A 14,271-nucleotide genomic window follows, 5' to 3' on the forward strand; every position below is an offset into this window, starting at 1 on the left:
AGAATTTGAACGTTACCAACATTTTTAAAAGAGGGAAATTTCACCTGAATACCTGGATTTTGGCTTGTCTTTGAAAAATTGGAAGATCTGGTGTTCTGGATTCATTTACATACTTACTTGGTCTGCTAAGGCTGTGCCCCTGAGTGTCAGCTTGTTCACAGTCGCACAGACAAGTGGCTTCTCTGAGCTGGAAGCTCTTAAGAAAATCTCTCCCTCAACCCCAACAAAGCTATCTGTGTGGTAAACCTGGTTTCTCCATATTCTTGATTCCAAATACTCAACTGGAAAGAGCTTTAAACAGGTGGTTAAGAGTCTGCGTTCCCATCCCAGCTCAGCTCCTAATGAGCTAAGCCATTTTGAGGTAGTTGAGCTTGTCCGCTCTGGTTCTCAGCTGTCTGCATTTGTAAAATGAGCAGAGGGTCCCATGTGTGGCGATCTCCAGCCTGCGCAGTCACTCTCACCAGCTCGGGCACCCACAGAGGGCGCCGCTCGAGCTATGGGGGCTCCAGGGCCGCCGCAGAGCCAGAGCCAGGGGTGGGGCCTTCTCGGGGGCGGGGCCTGGCGGCGGCTGGGGCGGAGCTTCGGCGGGCGGGCCCCGGTGCCAGGTGCGGTTTGGTCCTCCCCGGGCGCCGTAGGCGGCGCATCCTAGTCGCCCCCGGGGCTGAAGATCTCCCGCGCCTGAGGCGGCGGCGGGAGCTGAGCGGAGCTGTCGTGGCTCCCGCCTCCTCCTCTCCATTTCCGCGCCCCCGGGACCATGGCCGCGCAGGCGGGTAAGGAAGGGCCGCCCCGCCCTGTGCCGCCGTTATCTCGAAAGCCCGGGCCCAGGGCGCCCTAGGGAAGCCGACTGCCTCTCGGGGGTTTCGGGCTGAGTGGACCCCTGTGGGGCCCGGCTCCTTGGAGAATTGGGGGAGTGAGCACACCGCTCCCTGAAGACTCGGAGGCTGTAGGGGGCGGCGGTAGAAGGCTCGCGGAGAGGGCGGGCGCATTTGGGTTGGGCGGCTTCCCGCGAGTTGAGGTCCCTGGGAAGAACGGATAATGGGGGGCGTTTATTTTATTTTATTTATTAATTTTTTTTGGTGGACCTGACGAGCGCAGGTCCTCAAATTAAAACTTTCTAAGGAAGCTGAGAAACCCGGTTTCCCTAGGAGTGAGGGTTTTGGGGAGTACGAGGAGTACAGGATCCTCAGAGTTGGAGGCAGCTCTGAGGGGACGGAGTTACCCCGGGTTCTGGGTTTTCTGTGGAAAATAAAGGAGAGTGTGACTTTACCCACGGGATCCAAGGCCCCCTGGCGGGTATTTGGTGCCTACGGTCTCCTGGGACTTGGGGTTCTTCGCAGGAAATAAAGCAGTGTGGACTCTCGGGGTTGAGGACATGATTGGGGGTAGGGAGAGAGCAGAGCCTTCTTCCTGGGGAAGGTAGGCCCCCGGGGGACTCTGAGCCGTCTCATGGTCTCTCTGAGACAAGAGAGGAATGTGGCCAAAGACTTTTCTGAAGGAAGTGTCTAAGGGTGAAGGGTAGCTTCAGGGTTAGGTTAGCTGGGCCTGCGATCCCCACCGGTCACCTCACACCACCTGGCAGCTTCCTGCTCTCCGCGCCTGTTCCCCCAGCACCAGGGACTTTCTGTTGCCTGTGTCTCCCAGCCACCTGTGTGAGTGGCCTAGCCTCTAGGTCGACCAGGGTCAGCATCCAGAAGCTTTCTAGAGCTGCTAGAAGGGAATAGTGGAGGAGGGAGGCTGTCCTGGATATCTGCCCCCGCTTCCTGGCTTTCAGCCTCTGGACACTCACTTCCTCCATCCTGAATACAAGGACCAGGCCACCACTGGGTCACTTCCTCACCGTGGGAGCATGGGATTTTCTCTGCATTCTTGATAATAGTCTCCTGGTGAGAGAGGGCTAGGGGTAGAAATGCTCCCTGTGCTTTCCTCTTTTACTTTTTTTTTTTTTTTAGCTTCCAGGGTTCTTTAGTTCAGATGAGTTCCTGTGACATTTTTTGGCCTCTGGGTAACATATGTTCACTGTCTTCAACCTTGATTGTCAGAAACTTGTGAAAGATCTTAGAGTGCAATAGTGTTTATTAGATTTTTCTCTGAGTGAACCAGAAAGTTTGTACATTCTTCCATAAGAATATTTGTTGAATGCTTCTGTGCCATGCACTTAGCCAAATACTGAGGAGTATAGTGATGAACAAAATGGACACAGTCGTTGCCTTTGTGGCGCTTACAGTCCTAGAGATGGACATTAAATAATTGAGGTAACAATTGAGAGAAATGCCATAATAACTGAGATGAGCAATTGAGGTAAGTGCTCTATGAGTGGATAGGGAATACCTTCCTGTAAAAAGTAAGTTTTTGCTGACCCCTGAGGATGAGTAGAAGCTAGTCCAGTTAGGAAAGGGCAAAGAACTTTCCAGGCAGAGGGAACAGCAAAAAAAGGCCCTGAGGTAGGGGGGCATATGATGCCTTTGCAGAGCTGAGCGAAGGCCAGTATGGCGTTTTTTTAATGGGGTGAGGAGACTACGGTTCCAAAATTACTTGTTCAGGGTTCCATAGCCAAATAAATGGTGGTAGTCAGAGTTCATATTTTCCAGCTTCAGTTTTGGTAGTTCATCCTCTCTGTATTGCAAACACCAGGATGAAGTTTCCCGTGGAGTCAGAGAAGGAAGTGGGACTTGAAAGTTTTTACTTGTTCTGTCTGAGCTCTGTTCCAAGACAACTAGATTCCTGCATAACAGGAGAATCAACAACAAAGAAATCAAATATTTACTGAGTATCTGTGATGTCTCAGGCACTGGGCTAGGCCAAGCATTACCTCTTAACAAATTTTAACAGATGAAAGCAGGGAGAGGGTTGAGATAATGTAACGCTCCTCACTTTAAATGTAAAGAAACTGAGGCCCTGGGAGGAAAATGGATTTGTCTAGGGTCACTCAACTGGTGGTAGAGCCAGGACTAACCTAGGACTTCTCCAGTGCTTTATCCAATATTCCCAGGGTCTTTGAGACATACAGAGCCTGGCACACAGTAAGCCCTTAATAAATATTTGTGGAATTGTATAATACGTGGTTTGTGCCTTCGAGAAGTTCACTATTTAGAGTCACTGAGAAAAATGGACAAATGAAGGCAAGCGATTTTAAGGCTTGTAGGGGGTAACATTATGGAATTTCAAAAATGAGGGAGAACTTCATACATTCATCCCACAAATATATATTGAGTTCCTACTGTGTGCCAAACACTTCTAGGCTCTGGGGGATACAGGAGGGAGCAAAATAGACCAAATACCTTCCCTCCTGGAGTGTATGATCTGGTGGTGAGAGATAGATAGTAAGTAAATATATGAATATTCTACATCAGGAATAAAGGCTCTGAAGAGAAATGAAGTATGATAAGGGCATAGGAGCAGCAGGAGGTCAGGGAAAGTTCTCTGGTTAATGACATCTGAACAGAGAAATGAAGCAGGGGAGTGAGCCATTTGCACATCTGAGGGAAGAACATTCTTGACAGGGAGTAAAAGAATGAGCAAGAAGGAGGATATAGCTCAAGTGGAGATCCTGGGTTCACTCCCCTAATCACCGCCCCCTAAAGGAAGAAAGAAAAGAAAGAAGAAAGGAAGAAAGAAAGGAAAGAAAGATTGAGCAAAGGCCCTGAGCCAGGAGTGTGCTTGGCATGTTTGAAGAACAGCAAGGTGTCCAGGGTGGCTACCAGATTTGGTCAGGGAATGCTTCTTGAAGGAGGTAAAGTTTGAGAAGTCTTAGGTAGGTTTAAAAAAGGGGGGAGGTAGTGGCAGGATGATATCCTGGTAAGGAAGAAACTGGGAGTAGGATTGCAAAGGCAGGGAAATTCAAGGTCTTCACAAGGGATGTTGAATTGATATGTGTGGTGGAGGCAAAGATTTGGAGGTGTGAGAGTTGTAGGAAGTAGAAGATAAGTCTGAGAGGCTGGGTGAAGCCAGACTGCAGAGGGTTTAATGCCAGGCTTGTAGAATTTTCTGATCTGCAGTAGAGACCATAGATTTAGAGGTGGAAAGAGTCCTGAGGTGGGCATTATTTATTTATTTATTTATTTTTGTAGACTGTCAGTCTGGCATTGGTGGACAGGGTGGATTGGACAAGGGTGAGGAAGGGCACCACTTGAGAGGTGGGTACAGTGGGCCCTGAGCTGAGGTTGTTAGTGATAGGAATGGAGGAGGAGGCACCAATCAAAAGAAATGCCTCATGTCATGGGCAGGGCAGGATGACTTGAATGACTGAATATGGGATGAAGGAAGCAAGGTAGGGTCCAGGAAGGCCAGAAGGCTTTAAAAGCTAAATAGAAACCCATTGTGTTCAAGAAGCAGTGTTAGGCTTTCCACATTCCTGGTGGGTGTCTGCATCTTTGGGAGGCTGGGCTGATTTCCAGTCCAGGGCTGGCTTCCAATCAATGCAAACTTGGGGAGAGGTGCTCGGTCTCAGGCATACTAGGAAGGGGTGGGGCCCACCACCTAGATGTCACTTCAGCATTTCATAAGAATGGATGTGGAGCTGTAGCCATCTCTTATAAGTCTATATTCTCTCCCACTCTTTACTTTTTCTTTATACAGGAGCAAGAATTAGACTCTTATCTATTAATTCACATCCAACAGTAGCTAAAACATGAAACCGTTGCCTGGTTCTATTAAAGTATACCTTGAGCATCCACCCTGGGATTCTATTTTGTCAGATCTTTCTGCCTGTAGTTTATTTTCCCAGGAAAGAAAGTCTAAAATGTAGTTAAAGACATAGACTTTGGAGTTAGCAGACCTGTGGTCTGATACCAGCTCTAACTCTCATTAGTTGAGATATCAGTTTCCTTTTCAGTAAAATGAGAACAATAATAGTCCTTCAGTACTAGTCCTTATTTCTTGGAAGCTTCATATTCAATTAGTTCATGCTTGCGTAATGCTTAGGACACTGCTGGGTCATAATTAGGACTCAAAGTAGTTTTTCCCTGCCATTGACAACAGGTAGAAAACTGCCATCTGAGAATGTGTGGATTGGTTAACCAGTCCTCCAATGAAGAGATTATTTACAGGCCTTCCCCTCAATAAGAAAATGCCTACTCATTCACAGCTAAGTCAACTTGAGGTTGGAAGTGAGAGCCTGAGTGCCCGAAAGCCACAGGAACCATCTGTTTTAGTTTCTCTACCACGTGTCTTGTTACTCTAACAAGTTTGCCCTGCCCCCAGCACCTGGTTTGTCCTTCTCTGCCGCGTCTTATTTTTCTGTGTATCCTTGTCACCCCACAAGTACTCACCACGGGCCCCAGAAGTGCGTGGCCTTGTCTTGCGCACAGACACATAGAAAACATTTGCTCAATTTGTTTTGAAACACTTCTTTCAAATTTTAGACATTAGTGTATTTAGTGCAACCTTTCCCCCTGCCAACCCCTTAGATATATGTGAAAGAAAGAAGAAAAGCTACTTACAATTCAGTTGCCAACCAAGTGCCAGGCACTGTGGGAGGCATTTTCACATATAGTATGTTTTTTCTCTTAATCCTTCTGGTAATGCTGTAAGGCAGGTGGTATTATCCTCTTTTTAAAGATTTAGAGACAAGGAAGGTGAAATAGGTGAAGGGGATTAAGAGGCGCAAACCTCCAGTTATAAAGTAAGTAAGCCACAGGGATGTAATATAGCGTACCAGGAATATGGTCAATAACATTGTAATAACTTTGTATGGGAACAGGTGGCTACTAGACTTATCGGAATCAACTCATAGTGTATGCAAACATCAAATCGCTCTGTAGTGCACCTGAAACTAACAAAATATACGTCAACTGTATTTCAATTTTTAAAAAAAGTTTAAGAAACAGACTTGGAGAGGTTAAATAATTTGCACAAGGACACAGAGCCAGGTTTCAAACCCGGGTCTAACTCTGGTTCTTCTGCTTGACCTTACACATTTTTCCTAATAAACAAAAGGGCGGAAGAGAGCAGTGGCAGGAATGAAATGTGCTGAGATGCCTGTGGCTGTGCCTTAACCTGAAAAATGAGAAGCCCCTGGTTTGGTGTCACAGACTCTCAGAGTTAGAAGGAATAATTTGATCCCTCTTTTTATGAAGGAAGAATCTAAGGTCCAGAGAAGTCCCAAGGCTCCTTTAGAAATCATGTAATCTTTCTTCCTGAGACACTCCCTTTGGTAATATTTGATAAGCTAGCGAGGAGGAAAACCCTTTGGGATACAGGGGAGAGTATCCAGAGGAACATTAATCATTTTTGTTAGCCTTGTTGGTAGTCACTTCATTAAAATCTGATCTTTTCTCTCTTGGTTGTTCCCTACCAGTTGCTGCCCTGCCCCTCTGCTTCCTCTTTATCCTGGAACAAGTGGGATTTATATACCTGACCTGCCAGTTCCCAGGGGGCCCAGCAGTTACCATACTTGTTGTTTTGTGCTGCACTGAATTGGTTGGGTTTTGTTCCTGGTTTTCATTGTCTAGTGGAACATGAGAAGCAACCAGAGATTCTTCTCAAATGAAAGGATAGGGTCTATGCATGTTGGTTCAGGCCAGGCTTTACGGTCTCATGAGCTCTCAGTGCTTGGGGATTTCTCACCACTTTGAAGTCAGAAAAGGACTAGTTTGCAGAAACTCAGCTCTTAGACCAAGATTAAGGTGAACATTAGTGTCTTGTGGGAAATATACTGGCTTTGAGCTGGGGTACCAGGCTGAGCCCTTCTGCTGAATACCTGTGTAGTCTTGAGCAAGTCTCAACTTGTCTGAGGCCATCTAGGGTCATGAAAATGCAGCAAGTCTGGTAGTCTCAGAACTTGGGTTTGAGCCCCTCCTGGACCAGCTTTCTGGTGGTTAGACAACTCAGTTCTCTTTCTTTAAGTCCATTTTTCTTTCAGGAAAATGAAAGGGTTGGGTTCGAGTAGGTGACTTCTAAAGGCCCTTCCAGCATTATTAACCTGCCACCCTGGTGCCTGCCCCAGTGGATTCAAGGATTGTTTGAGGGTCACATAGCTGATTATTAAGTTGGCAGAGAGAAGGGTATATAAGCTGAATATATTTTATACCAGTATTTGAAAAAGATCCTAAAGGTGAAAACATTTGTAATGAGCCATTTGTTAACAATTCTCACCTTGTTTGCATGGTACACTTACAATTTCTTTAAAACAACAAATCCCAATAATAACTGTGAAGGCATGGTTTTCCGATTGTTAAACACCTAACAAGGGCTCCATATTGTTTGAAACTGCTGGGGACATTTACTCAGTTAAGTTCCCTTTCTGGACTCTGACAATCAATAGCTACTGTTGATAAGTCTGCAAACAGGAGAGGTAAACAATAGAGGGAGAGTGAACAGCCTGGTACGATGCAGTATTTTCTTAGAGGAAGAATTTCCCAGACTGACTGGACTCTTGATTGATCTTCCACTGGACCTCAAAGAAATCTCCAAGACTTTATATTATTATGTTTCGCTTATGTTTCCTAGAATGAAGGTTGCATGAGGGTTAAGATCATTGACTTTAAGGGCTGTAAGGGAGCTGAAGAGGCCACGAGTATTCTTTGGAGGAGAGTCTGGGCTTGGGACCCTGAAGGCTCTGGGTGAACAGTCTTGCTCAGGTACAACATGATAAACTGTGCGTCTACATGTGACTTTATTTGGGGGAGCCGGAAAACATTCTGGATGAATCATCGCTGCTGCCGTTGGAGCTTATCTTTGGAAATTACCTTTGTAGCTGGTAGTTGTTGGATCCAGTTTTCCAGTTAGATTTGTCACACAAAGGAGTGTCTGTTCTGCATCAGGCTTTATGCTAGGCCCTGGAGATTTGAGGATGATCGAGATGCAGTCTTTGCCCCTTGTGGAGGGAGCAGTGTTGCAGAGAGGGAGGGACTGAAGGAGACAAACATAATAAGCTGTAATTACAGAACAAATGATTTAAAACAGGTAATAGAATGAAACAAACATGCCTGCCTTTGGAGGACCATCAAGGAAGGATGGAAGTTTGATTAGGGGAGGAAATAAAGTATCCTAAACACACAGAGTATTTGAGGTGTGAATGTTAGGATGCAAGAACATGAATATGTGTGGCAGGAATAGAAAATAGATCAAGATGTGACCAGTGCATCTCTTTGTAAGGGATGATGAAAGATAAAGGTTCTTTGAGGCCGCCTTGTAGAGAGATGTTCGTTCCTTCAGTTAATGTTTACTGAGGGACTGTACTAGGCCAGGGACTGGTCTTGGTTCCCCTAGTCCTTTGGAGCTGACAATAGCCAGCTTAAATGATGTGTGAGGGGTTTGTGTTCCTGTCTCAGGACCTTTGCACATGTTCCCCCCCCATTCCCAATCTCCAGTTTACCCTTTTCTCCTTTTTGCCTACTTAATTTCTATTCAGCCTTTAGAGCTCAGCTTGGAAGTTACTTCCTTAAGGAATATGTTCTTGTTTGCCCTACCCCACCCCATTTACTTAGTTATGAACTTGATGTTTTCTTCATACCACTTGCCTCAATTATAATTAAAATGATTGTGTTATTGTTTAATATCTGCTCTGTGTTTAATCTCTCTCTTGTTTGCTGCTCTTTCCCGAGCATAGTGTTAGACACGTAGTTGGCGATAAATATTTTCTGGAAGATTGACTGAAGTGTGTCCATTGAATTTAGCAATAAGCTTTCATTGTTGACCTTGGTGAGACAGTTTCAGAGAAATGGTAGGGGTGGAAGTCAGATTGCAATGGATTATGCAGTAAATAGGAAGTGAGGAAATGAGGGCGGTGATGTGTAGACAACTTTTTAATATGTGTAACTGTACAGTGGGGAAGCAAGTGTGGTGGCCACAGGAGAAAATGAGGTCCAGAGTTCTTTTAATGGGACAGACTTGAATTTATTAAATGACAATTGGAAGGAGTCAGTGGAGAAGGGAGTGGTGGTGGAGATAATGGTGAGGTGGGACAGGGCAGGACAGGAGCGCCATGTCCGGCAGTTGAGTTCTATAGACACTGGGGTATCTGAGTGAGCCAGCCAAGACCGTGCAGGATGCCAGGAAAAGACGCCAAAGACCAGAACTCGGGCTGTGCTGAAGGACAGGGAAGGACTGGAGAGACGTTTGGAAGGTGGAGCCAGAGGGGTGTGAGAAGAGGGAGTAAGGGTCTTGATTTTTGTGCCCCTCATACCTGGCGCAGAGCAGATGTTAAGTGTTGAATGGCTTTATGTTTCTTAAGACTGGAGAGCAAGGCAGGCCCTGGAGACATGGTGTGGCCATGACAAGTTATCTCGACTGTCCTCACAGTGGAAATCCTGGTTCTTTTTGAATTTTGGAAACGGCCAAAAGTCACTCAGAGCCAAGAAGTTGAATTGTTGAGTAACTGGGTGGTCAGGTCAGAGATTGTTCCTTTTGGGTTAAAAAGTAAAAACAAGAAACAAGGTGTGGCTTAAAATAATGAGAATTGCTGGGGGTGGGGCGCAGTGATCTAAAAGCCTTTCCGTGTAAGAGGTCCCAGAATGTTTTACAGTGGTACCTCAGAAGCTTCACAGATTTGGATGTCTGTTCATTAAAAACCCTCTCATTAATTCTCTGTCTCGCCCACTGTCCACAACCCAATTTGAGTGAGTCTTTCAGACTTTCTGCCTTGGAGTTAGTGAGGTTGATGGTGCACTGTCTAACAACTATCACCCCCAAACCCAAAAGGCTCCAAAAAGTCTAAGAAGTTTAGATCCTGGGGGTGATGAGCATGTACGGGAGGGGGCGGGTGGGTCGCGGTTTTCTTCTGCCAGCTTGTCTAACCCTCCTCCGGGGCATGAGGACAGCTGTCTGTGCCCTGGCTGCCCCAGAATGCCGCCAAGCAGTCTTGAAGTGCCCGGAGCCGCGCATTGTCTATTCATGGCCCCTGTGCCTGTGAAACAGGGTCCGGTGACTGTCACTGCGCCTGTGGCAGTCTGGAGTTACCAGGAGAGAACAAAGCTGCATACACGAGGCGCACAAGAGAGTCTTGTAACAACCATGTCCCACTTTCTAGGGCTGAGTCAGGTAGCACAGCTTGATCTCAGCTGTCTTTATTTCAAGAAGTTGGCATCTGAGCCACACCCAGGGGTATTGTGTTCTGTCCCTTTTGGAGGGACACAGGCCGACCCTGTGCCAAGCCCATGCTAATCTCTCAGTCTACACAGTACTTCCCCATCCTCCTTCAGCCTTTGGTAAACGTTCCCCATCTTTCAAGGCTCAGCTGCCCCTATAGACACTTTGCTGGCTCCCCCAAGTGGAATGAGCAGGACCTAACGCAGGAGATTGGAACAAGCATGGACTTTAGAACAAGCCAGGCCTGAGTTGGGATGCTGGCCCTGCCCCTTGGCCTGTCAAGCCCGCCCCAAGTTTCAGTTCTCTCGTTCGTTAAATGAGAATAATAATACCTGTCTCACCCGATAGTTTTGAGAATTAACTGAGATTAGGTCTGTGAAAGCACCTAGCACAGTTCTTGGCATGTAGGAGGCATTCGTTAAATGTTTGTTCTTTCCCTTCCACGCTCACAACTTCTTTCTTTGAACTAAAATTGCACTTTGCTTTTGCCTCTGAAATAATATCTCGGTGAAAAATTATAATGTGGAAGAATGTTTCTTTGCGAGTAGATTTTGCTCCTTGAGGAGCAGGGATAATTTATCCAACGGCCTCCAATGCAGAGCTTGGACCCATGGGTGGAACAAGAGGACCCATGATGTTGGTTGAATGCACGAGCTCCTAGATGGAAATTCTGCACAGCCAGGACATTGGGGGAACAGGAAAAGGCAGCAGCACATGTAACCCAGAGAGGAGACGTTTCTGAGTCTGGGTCCTGGTTGGGGATGGTTGTAGGAAAGGCTGCCCTGAAAAAACAGACCTTGTTCATTTTGTCTACTCAGAACTATAAGCAGAGGCTGAAGGAAAAGGCAGGTTTTGTTCCAGTAGAAAAAGGTACCGCCAGACCGCTTTTTAAAAATTGGAACGAGACTTTTGAGACCATGAATTCCTTGTCCCGGGAGAGAGGAGCAGGCTGGATGAGAGCTCACCGGGATCCTGTGCCCCCAGGAGGGAATCCTGCACCTCACAGAGCATCGCCCGGCCCCTTCAGGATGAGGGTCTATGACTCTGTCTTATTCTACCCAGTAGGAACCCTGTCCCTGTGCCACCTGCTACCTCAGCCTCTGAACCCCTTGGTTTTGTGTGCAGGTGAAGATGCCTGGAGGTGTCGGGGCTGTGGAGACCACGTCGCTCCGAACCAGAGGTTGTACAGGACTGTCAACGAAGCCTGGCACAGCTCTTGCTTCCGGTAAGTGAATCCACGCTCCTGTCTTTGCCAGGGCGCTAGGAGCCAGGCACTATTCATTTTCTAGAAAATACAAAACAAGCTTCTGACTTGAGAGTTTCCATTTCAAGGTAGGGGAGTGGGTGGGGGGTGGGTCAGGGGGCAAAGAGGGATGTGCCGAGGAGGAGGACATGAGCAAACATCAGGTGTGGCCCCCAACCCGACACCAGGTGAGAGTGGAGTAGTCACATGTGGGCCCGGTGCAGCTAGAGGTGGGGGTGGGGGGGTGGGGAGAGCCCTTTCCAAGGTGTCCCGGCACCCCAACTTCATAGGTGAGGAGACTGAGGCTGAGAAAGAGTGACTTTCCCACGCCTGCACTACTGGTTTGCAGGGGCCTCAAGGGTTGTTTTCAGTGCAGTTGGCAGAGCCAGCTCTTCTTCACCACACAATGCCTTCCTAGTTTCCTGCTTTTTGTTACAAACTTTGTTATAGCTCTTAGATGATTGTTTGGAGGCAGCTCGGTTTCTTGACAGAAACACAGTTTCTAAAGTGAGATTTTTTCCTGCTGTCTGAGGCTCAGTTTCCTCGTTAGGAAAATACGAATGTTAATCATCTCTCTCACGGACTTGTTGAGATTGAATGAACTCACACATGCCAAGGGTCCAGCACATGGTTGGCACCCACTGACTGGTTGGAATCCTGGAGAGTGGGAGCTTGTCTTTGTATCCTCCAGAGCGTGAAACAGTGCCTGGCCCACAGTCATTCCTCCTCGGAGGCTGGGTGGGCATTTGTGGCCCCCATGGTCTGAAGTGGTGGGGCTGTGCTCACGATCTGAGAATGAGAGAGACTGTGGACAGGCACCATGTGCTGTAAATTCCAGCTCCCACACACAGCTCATGCTGCAAAGCATCCCCTGTGCTGATATCAAGTAATTTAATTGACCTTTAAGCACTTGCCTCCACCCGCGGAACTACGTAGGGGGATGGCCTGGAGAGCTCGTAGGGGGATGGCCTGGAGAGCTCTGGCCTCTGAAAGTGTTGGAGAAGAAGCAGCATTTTTCTGCCCCTTCAGCTCTAATTCAGAGCTCTCCAATCTTCTCTGTGGATCTGACTGCCTCGGTTCCTCCTCCTTTTACCCTCAGGGAAGTTGATTCTACTTTTACTTTTGCCTTTTAGTAAGATAGGAGCAGAGTGTCAGCGCTGCAGGGGCCTTTGGCCAGCCCTTTCATTTTACAGCTGAGGCAAACGAGCAGCATCAGAACCCAGTGAGTTCCCAGGCTGGGGCTCACCTTGGCATCCAGTCCATATGGTCATATTTGTTCCTGCTGTTTTCCTATTTGTATGAATATCTTCTACCCAAAATTGTCAGGGGAGAGTATAGCTCAAGTGGTAGGGCGCATGCTTAGCATTCATGAGGTACTGGATTCAATCCCTGGTACCTCCTCTATAAACAAACAAACAAACAAACAAACAAACAAACAAACCTAATTACCCCCCACCCCAAAAAAATCCTCTATCCGGGTAGAACAAGCTAATGTTTGGGAATTTCTGGATTCTCCTAGAACTAGAAGAGCACCTGCTATATGATATGACCCCTTCATATCAGAGATGCAAGGCCTGAAACCAAAAAGACAAAAAGTTACACAGATAGACCAGACCACGGATGACAAGAGCTGGCCCTAGACCTGAAGTCTTGGGTCACTAGTAGATCTGGTGAGATGCTAGCTTGTTAGAGAGCACTGTGTGTGTGTGTGTGTGTGTGTGTGTGTGTGTGTGTGTGTGTGTGTGAGAGAGAGAGAGACAGACAGACAGACAGACAGAGGGAGAGAGACAGCCATACAGATGCATACACACACACACATGCATGCTCATAAAGAAGTAAGGCACATTATCCTGGTGGAAAAGTGTGCAGACTATAGAAGGGACTGTCTGGTTTCAGATCTTGTCTTCGCAGTTTATTAACTGGCCTTAGGTGACTTCCCTAAACTCCAGGCACCTCATCTGTAAAATGCGGGTAAGAATAGTACTCATCTTACAAGGTTTTGGGGAGAATTAAATGCAATAACCTATATAAAGTCCCCAGCATAGCTCTTGACACGTAGAAAACCCTTAATAATCAGTAGTTGTCACTTTATATTATATTGTGATTGTGTGTCTATATACGCCTACGTGCATACTTTATTTCTCATACCACACTCATTGGTCATCTGATGTGGAGCCTCAGGGATTAAGGTTAACCTTGAACTACCCTGGCACAGTAAAAGATTATGCCTGGGGAGAGTAGAGCATCTGGGTTCAGTCTCCTACATACAGCTTTGCCTCAAGGACAGAGTCTTTTCTGATCCAGCTCTGTTGAAGGGGCGCCTGAGCTCTCCCATGCAGACTGGATAGCGTGGAGCCCTCAGACAGAGCCTGGTGATTTGCCGTGGGGAGACTGGCAGCTTTGGAGCCAATTTGACTTTTGCCCAAATTATTGGAAGATCTTCAGGGCTGAGAAGGACTGTATTTGTCTGACCCCAGAAGCGACCTGTGTTACGAAGAGCACAAGGCACCAGCCTGAATGGTCTCTTAAGGTCTCTTGTGCCCCTGCTCATCTGTGATTCCCTGAGGAATTCGGAGTGTCTGGGTGCAGGACCCTCCCTCCATGCTCCCCAAAGAAATTCATTCTTCCTGACTCCCTTCCAACTTTGCTCTGACCCAGCTGGGCTACAATTACAATAAAGGAAATGACTTTCTTCCCCTTTCCCCTGTACCTTTGTTTTCCTAGTCTCAGGGTGGGGCTGGATATTGAATGGAGAAATTGCTAGGGTTTGGCCCAAACTCCTCCCCTCGCCTTCTCCCTACACTGGCCCATCCCCTGTCTGCAGCCACATCCATAATCCTGCCTCTTCATCCAGATTCTCAGGTGCCCAGGACAATGGGAAGCCACTTAAGGCTGGGACCAGGGACTGTACAGTGGAGGCCAGCTGAGGAACCTCCTGGAAGTAGTCCCGTCTGTAATTGTGCCAGTGCAGTTGGGCACCTGGCCAGGATCTCTCTGATCTC

At 47.2% G+C, this 14,271-nt stretch overlaps 1 protein-coding gene across 1 annotated transcript in view; it reads left to right on the top strand.

The window, feature by feature from the left end:
- The first annotated feature begins 575 nt into the window (after positions 1-575).
- Positions 576-14,271, top strand: part of LIMK2 (LIM domain kinase 2) — a 52,105-nt gene continuing 38,409 nt past the window's right edge. Inside the window, exons 1-2 of the mRNA XM_010951356.3 lie at positions 576-770; positions 11,152-11,251. Of these exons, the coding sequence (XP_010949658.2) occupies positions 755-770; positions 11,152-11,251 (116 nt within the window). The 5' untranslated portion in view covers positions 576-754. The remainder of the gene's footprint in view (positions 771-11,151; positions 11,252-14,271) is intronic.

Source organism: Camelus bactrianus, chromosome 32 (genome assembly GCF_048773025.1).
Source record: "Camelus bactrianus isolate YW-2024 breed Bactrian camel chromosome 32, ASM4877302v1, whole genome shotgun sequence".
NCBI classification, from domain to species: Eukaryota; Metazoa; Chordata; class Mammalia; order Artiodactyla; family Camelidae; genus Camelus; species Camelus bactrianus.